The sequence below is a fragment of the Prenolepis imparis genome, unplaced genomic scaffold (assembly GCF_030444845.1).
Source record: "Prenolepis imparis isolate NDT839.2.m4 unplaced genomic scaffold, iyPreImpa1.0 SCAF_4, whole genome shotgun sequence".
Taxonomy (NCBI): Eukaryota; Metazoa; Arthropoda; class Insecta; order Hymenoptera; family Formicidae; genus Prenolepis; species Prenolepis imparis.
The window spans coordinates 3,918,281-3,929,923 of record NW_028141162.1 but is presented as its reverse complement, the minus strand read 5'-3'; the positions used below and the strand labels follow the sequence as shown (position 1 = coordinate 3,929,923).

Below are 11,643 nucleotides of genomic sequence, written 5' to 3'. Positions count from 1 at the left end.
AAGCAGTGGTATCAACGCAGAGTACTCGGTGGCGTTGGCGGTGGCGGTGGCGGTGGCGGTGGCGGTGGCGGCAGCGGCTTCCTGTCTCAGGGCGTCGTCGCCGTTGTTGCTGGTGGTCTCGTTGATCCTCGCAGTGGTATCAACGCAGAGTACTCTGTAGCAATATTGCGACTTGAAGGTATGCTTGCAATAGCCGCAGGTGTAGCAACCGCTGCTGCTGGCGTTGTTGCTGCCGTCGTTGCTCGAGTCGTTGCTGGGGCTGCACGCGAGGCCACCCCTGCGTCTCGTCGCCGATCCACCGTTCTCGTCGTTTTCGCTCAACGGGTCCTCGCTCTCCGCCGTCAGCTGACAGTTCCTCGGCAGACGTGTCTGCGCGCCGGATCCGTGCGACGACGACGACGACGACGTGGCCGACGAATAGTTCTCGTTCAGGACTCGGTGAAAGCGTACGGGACCGTCGCAGCACGCGATGTCGTATATCACGGAGAAGACGGTGCTCGACGAGGAGGAGGCGGTCTCCCTCGCGACCGAGATTCGTGCTCGACGACGAGACGAACGCGCTCGATCCTCTCGTTCCGATATCGCGGCGTTTCCGTGATCGATTCGATTGCGATTCGACGTCCCGTCCTCGGACGAGTCTAGTCGATGTGGTTGCTGATCGGGGTTGCGCGATCTGACGGTGACCTCGGCTTCCCGTTGAGCCTCGTCGCGATCCATCGTCGAGGTGTCGGTGTTGTCGCGGTGATGGGCGGGCGAGTGAGTCCGCGACACGGAGGTCGGCGCCGGCGAGATCGAGCGCGACGGCGACGACGTCCTTGTCGTGGAATTCGCCGTGCTGTTCGTCACGGCGAACGCGGTGAACGCGGCCGCGGCCGCCGCAACGAACGGCAGGGTCGACACGGTGGACACGATCTCTGGGGTTCTCGATCTCGGTCTCGGGCGTTTACGATGCGTACGCAAAGTCGGCGAGGACCGCGGTGACTTGGGCATCTCGCCGGCGCTGCAACATTCACGCGTATTTTTCTCTGGTATTAATCTTGAAGTATATCTTAACACTTTGAAATATTCAAATACTTTTGTGAAAGAAATTATTATTATTATATTGTTAATTATTATTGCTATGTTTAGAAATTATAATTAAATAAATATAAGTTTTTGATGTGTAATTTAAAACCATATAATTTAGAATTTATTATCTTTTCTAAATTGATAATTTTTTTACTGAAAGTAAGCTGTCATAATTAAATAAAAATTTAATAAAGCACAATAGCAAAGATCATATTGATAAATTAAAATAATACACAATATAATAATAATATAAAATCAATAGAGTTCATATAGGATTTTTTATAGATACGTATATAAAAAATCTTGTAAATAAACTTTACAAGATTATAATCTCCCATTAATCTTATTTCATGTAGGATCTCTAGAGAATAGAGTTAAATTTCTTTAACCCACATACACACTTTCTCAAGAGTACAAGTTTCTGAATAAAAAAAAATTAGATTTTATCATTTTACTGCGAACCTATAATGCTCCTGCTTCTCTCTGGGAGCGACGACGCTGGACGATACGGTTGTCGGTCGCATCAACGGCTGCATCGACGGCGGCAGATGATGCGACAAGGTCGCCGGTGCCGGCACAACCGGCGAATATGCAAGCGGGGTAGTCGGGGGCCAGCAGAGTGGCGGACCCACCACCAGCCGGCTCGGTATGGGCCGCAGGATACTGGTCCCCTCGATCGGAGGCGAGCCGGGGGTCGTCGGCGACGTGGGCAGCGGCGGCGGCGGCGCCCGCAGCCTCAGCAACGCGGCCCTGCATTGCTCCAGGGCGCCCGGCATGTGCAACAGATGTGTCGCCAGTAGTACACTGTAAACGTTGTCCAGCGTCACCTCCAGCCGCCCGGTGTACATGTAGTTGAGCAGCGGCGCGAAAGCCTCTCCACCTGCCGTCAGATCGGGTGGTGGATCGTTAATTGTTGCAGATTCAGCGCGATTTAATTACTTGTAATTGGCGAGTCATTTTTTTCTGTTTGATAATGAAGATAGAGGGTAGTCTCTAATACATTTTTTTTATTGTTAAAGTTTTGATGTTGGGAAGATCGGTATGATTTTTTTTATACGCCATAAGAATTCTTGAAAAAAATTGATAGGACGTTGGGTAGAGCTTGTGTTTATAATTGGAGTTTAGATCATAATGAATCGAAGTAGATAACCACAGATATTTAGAATTAATATCTCTGTATTGCACGATTGATTTTTTTAAAAATTATTATATTAGATAGAGAGGTGATTATGATTACAATGCGAACGCGAAACGTTCTGTTTCCGAAAACTGCAAATGTAGACTTCCCACCGTTTGCGAATCCGGGCTCAATTATCGGATTGAGTTGGATTGAATCGGATAATTATTGGAAAATCCCAATGAAAGAATGGAAGTAGCGGTGGCATACTGCGCGACTGATAAAAGTTTGTTAATTATTCCGTCTCGCCATCGGTTTGATTGTTATTATTTGAAAGCGGTTCTTGGAAAATGTCATTTTTCACGAAACAAGATCCGAGTTCTGCATTTATTTCTTATTTAACATATCCCGGAAAACGCTGCTGTATTTTGCAACAAAAAAGATCGTGAGAACAAAAAAAAAGTCAATAATATCAGCATAGAAAATTCCATTTTATATCAAATATTTAAATTAATATTCTATATTATTGCGATAACACAGAATACGCGAGCAGCAACTTTAAACGTTTCTATTTAGAATTTATTAACGAAATCAAGTTATGTATAAACGAAACTTGTTTTAATTAATTTACGTAATATAGTCTCTGCTGTCCAATATAATAATTTGACCATTGCGCCAACCCTTAAGTCTATTTAACTATTTGACTCGAAAGAGAGAGATAGCGATTCTTCTTTCGTATATATTTTTTATTAGAAAGATGAATGGAAAGAAGGAAAAGTATAGCTTCTCTCTCAACATACAGTATCTCTCTTCTCAAGCTGGAAAAGTGGAATAACTTAAATCAGGCTAAATCGGGAGGGCTCTTCATCGAACGATCCATATTTACCAATGGACGAGACCGACACGGAGGTGACCGGTCGCTGGGACTGTCCGTTGGTCGCCGTGACGGCGACAGTCGCGAATGAGGAATCGAAGGGCGAGCCCGCCGACGACGACGCCGTCGTCGTCGCACTCGCCAGCAGGGCCTTGAGATATCCGCTGTGGGCCGCGAGCACGCCCTTGTGCGCGACGAACTGGTGCTCGCCCTCGTTACCTACTCGCACGACCGTGTCGGGCGGCGAAAAGGTGTCCTGAAGACAGGGGTAGCTGGTACCGGTCGTGGTACCACCGCCGAACCACGCTCTGTATAAACCGTACATTGTCCTTATCGCGGATTAGCACTTTTCCACCCTACAATCCCTTTGAGGAATCTCTTAGATTCTCCAACGTCGCTCTTGACAACGACATAGTCTCGCTCTATCCTGAAGATAAATCGTAGACGAATTTAAGACATGAAGATGATGCACACACAGTTGTCGCTGAAGAGTGCACAAAGTATCATCGTTATTTTATTCTGCCTTCTCCACAGAATTCACAAACGGAAATCCAAGCGTCCTCGTCATGTTTGTCGAACACTCTTGGAGATTTTAATAATCACGATTTCTCTCTGGAAAATACTACGTTTCGGATTCGATACTTCTCGGTGGACCGAGCGACAATTCGCGCGACGACACCCTTTTTCGCTCTTGATACGCGGGCTGATCTCTCGCGGCTCTTTGTGATTTGAACGCCGGCTGGCAGGCACACCGTCGCGCACTGTTATCAGCTGCGCGTAGACACGCTCGCTTTTTCATGCCGTAGCTCTTCTACCACCTACCTACCTAACTACCTACCTACCCTATCGCTCGCGTCGCGTGGGGTTGGTTCAACAACCCCCCCCGGGGACCACCGAGAACCGCCCCCGACGAGCGCAGATTGGCGGTGTTACAAGCGATCACGGACGAGAGCTGCATCTGCGCCCGGTGGATTCTTCTCTACGTAAAAGGATGCGTTTCCTGATCGCGCCCCCGTTTCGCTCCTACGACGAGGAATTCGCCAACTTTCGAATCCCATCGCGTCATTAAAGATGACGACGACGATTAATTTTTCACAATTCGCGTCATTTTTATTCAACGCTCCGAGATTGATTTCGTCAGGGTCTTACAAAAATAAATAATAATTAGACGGTAGATATGAGAAATGACAGAAGTGAAATGTTCTTAAAAATTTATGAACAAACTGCAACAATTGTACGAGATGCAATTTTGTTGGATTAAGAGGAAAAATTTCTTTCGAGCAATGCTCAAAAAATCACGATCTACGAATATGAGTTTTTAATTAATTACAGTTTTAATCGGATTGTTTATCTTCAACTATATGAGAAAATTTCCGATAAATGCAAACAGGCAGTTTAGAGAAAATTTTCTTTCACGAAATTTTCCGTGGAAAATTTCGTGAAAGAAAAGATACGGCATAGCGGTACTGCAAAAATGATATCGCGAACAACGAGGACAATAAAGTCGCGATACAAGTGCGTGTTTCGTCCCAATTCAAGGCGTCAACTATTCACGCCTGTGTGTCACGCAATGTACATAATTGCAGGACTTGAATTAATAACACGTTGAACACTATATGCGGTGAAAATCACGCGAGACTCTTGAAACTTGAATCAATTTTTCTTGATGCATCAAACATTGCGAATAAATATTGATGGATAAGAATATTAATTCGAACATTGATCAACAATAATTGAATCTATATTTATAATTACACAGAGAGAAATTTCTTTTAGAATTTACCCTGAAAATCATGAGAATTTCTCTGATTAATATCACAATAAAAATAATATCTATCACAATAAAATATAAAATAGTAAAATTAATCAAACATATTTTATATTTTATTGTAATAGATACTATTATTTTTATTGTGATAAATATTAATCAGAGAAATTCTTATAAAATTCTTTCCATACCATATTGTTCCACGATTACCATGATTTTTAGGGTAAATTCTAAGAGAAAATTCTCTCAGTGTACTTTTTAATTGCGCTGAAGATGGCCTGAAACGCTACTTATATTGACGATGCATATTTTACTTACAATAATTTTATTTACAATGAAATATCTCCTACTTGCTGCACTTTTGGCTCTTATTGACATTTTTTGATTATATTCAAAAGAGCCTTTATAATTGTATTGAATATGAAATTGTCAACGAAAATATTGGAGAAATAGAGATTATGTATGGGAGGGAGAATAAAATGTGACATTCTCCCAAAAGGCATAGATTCATCATATATCACAGATAATTCTCCATTAAAACCTTAATTAAAATCTGTCAAGTTATCAATTTAGTTACGCAAATATGGACATCTTTATTTTTAGAAATCTCGGTAGATTCATAAATTAGGTTCTTGATGTTTCTCTCTCAATTTGATCAACTTTATCACAAATTCTGTATTATTGTTCTCCAAAATATGGAATATTTCCGTACCTTAATTACGTTGATATCCCAAACAAGAAGAGCTGCGCAAAATATAAATTGACATTACACATATATTTGCAAAACTATAATTATCGATATAATAATAATCAACTATATAATCAGGGTTCGAAAAAAACGGAAAATCCTCGTATATCAATAAGCGCCGATATGTTTGGCTGCTCTAAATGAAACATTAAACGCTAACGCGACGAGGAGATGGATAAGAGCTGAAGAAGGAGGAAAGGAACATCTTTCGAGAGCGCCGGTTAGATGATGAGCGGAGAGGAGAACCTCTCTCTCTCTCTCTCTCGTCTTTCAGAGAGCGATCTTTCGCCACAAAGATGCGTCTTTTGCCGGTCTCTTCCTTCCTTTCTCTTTCTCTTTCCCTCTCTCCGCTCTTCTCTCGAAGGCCCTCTCGCCCGCGCCTCTGGCCTGGCCTCTCTGATGTTTTTCATCAAATTAACTCTCGCAGCATGAGAGAGTACGCGCTCCTCTCCACTTCGCGGCGGCGTGTTTGCATAATATCGTTTATAATTCAGCTCGCGCTGAATTCCACTTTATTCCGGAGCCGCGATCGTTCGCCCCGGCCGGCCCTCTTCTTCATTCTTTCCTCTGCTCCTCTGCCCGGCAGGGCATCCCGTACCACCTCTCACCCTCGCTTGTGCGCGCGAGAGCTCACCTCTGCTACTTATCTAGCTACCCTTATCTTGTCAGCGGTTTCGAGCTGCATTCATACGAGGAGATCGAGCAACATCTGTATCCGCACGGTTTAGGCTTCTTCGAAACATTCACCGATGATTAGAGTATTTTTTTTATGCGAGATAAGATAATAAGGGAACGTATGCAAGACGTGGTTCTATATTTTTCACGGGATTAAAGAGTCAAAAAGAGGAGAATGTCTCGGGATATCTATATTTTTTAAATTTCTAACGAAAATTATTGATTCGATGGGATAAGGCAGCATCATTTCGTTCATCATCTTCGATGACCGAGTGGACCGTGATTTTTCGCGACGCGTCTATAAACAAGTTCGATCGTCCTCGGTGAGAATCCATTCGCTACCGGGGTCCAGAATGGGGACTCGGCGATTACGCACATTTCCCAGGAGGCCGTCGTTTCAAACCAGAGCTAACAGAGGCAGTTTCCCCTCCTTCCGCGCTTTTGCGCCCGTCTGGCTGTCGTATTCGACCCCCTTCCGCAACATCGTCGTCGCGATCAGCGAGTATCATCGAGATTGTCGTTGCAATAGCAATCAAACAACGTCGAATACAATAGAAAAGTAAAACTTTGCCGAGAATGACGTGTCACACAAATATCTTCTTCGGATGTCTCCGCCTAAAGTTTCCTCATAATACGAAACGTGTAATGATAATATTAATGATAATTAGTATAAAGTAAAAATGTAGTATACAAGTATAGCACAGCAATAATTACATATTATATAATTAATATTTATAATAATATTTATAACAATACCTTCGTTAAACACACAATTGATATATTATACTCTACTTAAGAGTATATAGTAGGATCTGTCGCTCTATTTATTTTTTGAAAAATGCGTTTTCGTTTAATTGGCTCGTCTGCCATCACCAGCGATCACTTTAATCGAGAAAATGGGAATTCGCGCGGATAGGACCCGGTACCGGAAATAATCGTGGCGGCGGAAAAAAGTACAGGGGGAGAGAAGGGCTCTCTCGCTCTTCGGGATCGTCTCTCGAGGAGACGAGAGAACGCTCGCGGTTTAATGCTTCCAACGTCGGTCGAGACAAGCTAAGCAAACACTTTTCGCGATATTACCAGACCCTGCGAGCGGACTTACCGCGTGTTCTCCGCCGCGTTTCCGCAGCAGCTACCTCCCTTTCCTCCCCTTCCCTTCCTCCTTCGACTCATCTCTTCATATCTTCCCCATTTGGCTCCCTTCGTCTTCTCCGCGTATAAGGAAATAAATCCCAGTTGCTGTTCGACTTATTTATTGGTTTTTTTGCGCATTATCGACTCTTCGAAATAATAATTTCTCGTCATAATTAATTAGACAGCAATAATGTAGAGACATTGAATTTTTTTTTAGTGTTTAATTTATTCTCGTAATAAAATTTATTTGTAAAATTATATATTTGTATACGCATGATGGATGGTAAAATAATCATGGTCAAGTCAAAAGAGATGGTCTGTTACAAAGAAGATCAACATTATTATTCATATTTGTTGCAAATGTTGCTGTGTTTCTTTTTTCTCAAGATTGCTTAATTTGCAATATAGGTCCTTTACTGTAGGAAAATAAATACATTTTCTAGAAAATGAATTAAAACGCTTTAGTTGAAAGAGAGAGAGAGAGAGAGGGGGGGGGGACACGTAAAACTTATTTACTTTATTAAATAAACTTATTTTGGACTGAATCACTTTTCGATAAATTTTTCTCGTAATATAGTGCACCACCAGTCGTACAACAGACGAAAATATTGCACACACACACACACACACACACAAATGCTATTTCTCCAACATTTTATTTAGAAAGAAATGAACATATATCTCTTCTAAATAATTAATATATTCTAGAAAAAATTCAAAGAAAAATTATTTTAAGAATCATCTGAATATAAAATGATAATAATGCTAATACATGCATTTAAAAAAATTTGTGGGAATAACAGATCCAAGTGTTGTATCTTTTTTCCTCTCTATCAAAAAATAAATTATACGTGAAATTATCTTTTCTCGATCTGACCTCTAGTATTCGGGAACACTCGCATCGTTCAGATTCATTTACTGCTCTTAACCCACGAGAGAGCGTTAATTCAATAACACGCAAATAAATGGCGGCTTGCGCTCGCCTAGATCACACGTATCGTGATCGCAGAGTAGTCATAGCAAATTGCTGGGAAAATTAAATACCCGGGGATTCATCATGCATCGGTCATTTGGCGGTGGTAGCAATGATGATGAGGACGGAAGGGTGGAAAGGGGGAAAGGGGGTGAAACCGGGGCAAATGGGAGGTGGAAACTCGCGCGCGCGCACCTGGCACGAGCTAATTAGCGTCTTGATTTACTTAATCCCAATTAATGCCTCCGTGCTCTCTTTCTATCTCTATCTCTCTCTCTCTTCCTCCTCTCCCTCCCTCCCTCCCTTCTGCCCATCTCCTCTCTATGCGTTCTTGTGTGTATTAGGCGGTGTGCAGGGGCCCTCTCGCTCGAATTCGTGCACGCTTCCGTTCCGCAAATACGCCGGATTATCCACGTGTGGATACACACAGCACGGCTAATATACCGAGAGACTTCTCCGCATACCTGTACGAATTAACTGCTGCTAAGCATTGTCGGTTTCCTCTCGTCCGCTTTTCTCCGTCGCGCGGTTATTGTCCGTTTCGCGTAATTGCACGAATAGAGCGAGGAGCGTATTTGCACAATCGGAACGGGTAGAGTAATGCGGAGGGCAAAGGTCTCGATACGATGAATTTCATCTTGCACTTTTACGTTGGCAGCAATATATTATTGAATGCAGTATTGAGAAGAGCATTACGATACGAAAAACGTGTTATGTATATTATAATAGTATATAATAATTTATATTATATATATATAGAATTTTTATTAGGAGTTTTACTCTATTTTTAGAATTAAAATTGATATATAATATATAATATTTTTGAATTTTTTTACATTATTTCTAAATTATTTCTCACTTTTTATTCTCATCTCTACAAAGAAAAAATTTTCATTTTACTAATTACACGTTAAAATAAAAATAAAGAAAAGCTCGAATTTTATGAGAGAACTTTGCTTTTTATATATGTCGTTATTGTAATAAATGATTGAAACTATATTTGATGAATAATCTCAATGGTTGTTACGTCAGAGGAAAGTGTCAAATCTTTGTTGTAATTTTCGTAGCATCGTAATAACGCGCGATTGATCGATACTCTACCTGATGTACTTTACATCGTTTCGACGACGTATTATGGTAGGCTAATCACCGTAATTCAATTAGTCGACGAGATGTTTTAAAGGGTCGCGCGCACGTGGAAAGGATGGGACCGGCGATCTCTCTCTCATCATCAACAACAGCCTTTCGCCCCCGCTCGTCGCGATTGACAGATGTTATTTACACAAGTGGACCGTGATCCAGCGGCACCCAAACGCTACAACCGATCCCGTATTTGCACGGCCTGTTCCCTGCTAACGATAATCGCGCAGGTGGCTTATCAAAGAAATGAGGGAGGGTTGTTACATCTCGCTCGGAGAAATATATATATTTGTTTACACGTTTAATTTAATTGACGGTATTTTTCCGTATAAAATTATCGACAATTTTGTTTCGCATTATTTTTAAAATAAAAAGTTTACTATTTTTTATTTTATTTCTTCGAATTATAGATATAATTTCTGAATAATTTATTGGTATCTGAATATATCAATTGATATCATGGAATGATTACCGATATAATTTCCGAATATGTCAATTGGTATCATGGAACGAATATGTTTATTGGTATCAATTTAAGATAAACGATCTAATAATATAACTTTATTAAGAAGAGTAGATATCTTTGAATTTGCAAGAAATGAATGCAATAAATCGCTTGCGACAAATTACTCGACAAATATAAATAAAGTATTAGTATTAGTTTCTACATGGATTTACGAAAAAAATTTCTCAAGAATGAATATAAATATAAAGAAGTTTTCTTTTTATTGTCTGTAATTAATTTCTTTACTATTTGAACCTAAATTTTGCCAAGAAAATATACTTTGTCATTAAAAGAAAAAAATTGAAAAATTATTTCTCTTCTGTCATTTTGTCAATAAATTTTTCAATAAAAAAATAATTAAAGAAGAGAATATTGGTTGCATCTCAAAATTTTGCGTGTGTGGTCCATTGATTGAATCGTAATCAAATAAAAAAGCTTTTCTTAATTACTGTACATTTTAGTAAACAAATTTTTGTTTACATCTTAAATATCCCATTTTTTTCATAAAAAATTATATTTATATTTGTCGACTAATTCGTTGCATGCGATTTTGTTGCAGATTCAAACAATATGCACTCCTCTTAGGATAGGATAAATTCTCGTAATGCTGCTGGGGAAAGAGAACGCCTTTCTTTTTTTACATATCTTGTCTCTCGAACTGTATCTTTTTAAGCAACAACGCAGATTGCGTTCTGGCGCTAACAATAGATATTACGATGAATTTGTGGCACGTATTACCGTATACATCGGCCGGTTCTTTTTGTTCCGGGACGTCGCGAGCGCGGGGATGGGAGATCTCGCGAAGAATCGCTCGTGTTTGTTTTTAATCATTCTCGCTGGAGCCGCGGCGCAGAGAGAAGAGCGAGCGTAAATCTCATAAATACATAAATACAAAAATGTCAGCCCCGAGCGAATCCGCAGCGACCGCCGCGGGCGGCGGTCTCCCTTTTTAGTTTGCCGTACGTTTGCTTTAAACTCCTCCGCTTTTTCTCTTCTATACAAATCGTGTCGATCGACGTGTTTTTCAGAGAATCGCGCGTTGTGTTTCAAGAAATAAGAAAACTTCGCCTCGTGGATGAACGGATTTACTTGGTTTCTCACGATCGATCGAGAGATAATTGCACCACTATCATATCGTTATTAATGATAACGTAAATGTAATACTCCATGCAATATTCACATATATAGGTCCTAAGAAAAGCAGATATCTCGATCGAGATAGAGCGATCGGAGAATCGGTAATTGAGAGAAAGATTGGTTTCGAAACGAGAGAGAGAGAGAGATCACAAATGTCAAAGGGAATATTTGATTGGGCGTATCCTCGCGAGAGGAAACGACGCAATCACCCTTGGTCGACGGTAAACTAGCTTGTGGATTTTCCACAAAGAACGCACTCGCTGTTTAATGCATCATCATTTAGTGCATGCACATTCTCGGGGAACATCTTAGGAATAGTCACGGATGTAATTACTATAATTACGTAGACTGTTCCAGGAGATCATGAAAACGGAGACGAATTGTATTGAATATACCTTCGTATTACATAGGTGAAAACGTTCTCTCGACATGGCCTCTATAAAATATTCAAGTTCACCCTTTTCGCCATCAAGCAGCTTAATTAGTAGTAGATAATGTCCGTCG

The 11,643-nt window shown here is 40.9% G+C and overlaps 2 protein-coding genes across 16 annotated transcripts in view; one reads left to right on the top strand and one right to left on the bottom strand.

Annotated features, from left to right (window-relative positions):
* The window catches only part of LOC145935131 (uncharacterized), a 4,175-nt gene extending 396 nt beyond the window's left edge, over positions 1-3,779 (bottom strand). Inside the window, exons 1-3 of the mRNA XM_083036240.1 lie at positions 3,072-3,779; positions 1,531-1,948; positions 26-1,000 (exon numbers count right to left, since the gene is read on the bottom strand). Of these exons, the coding sequence (XP_082892366.1) occupies positions 26-1,000; positions 1,531-1,948; positions 3,072-3,384 (1,706 nt within the window). The 5' untranslated portion in view covers positions 3,385-3,779. The remainder of the gene's footprint in view (positions 1-25; positions 1,001-1,530; positions 1,949-3,071) is intronic.
* The window catches only part of Smr (nuclear receptor corepressor smrter), a 92,903-nt gene that overhangs the window by 69,404 nt on the left and 11,856 nt on the right, over positions 1-11,643 (top strand). The gene's annotated exons all lie outside the window — the stretch shown is intronic.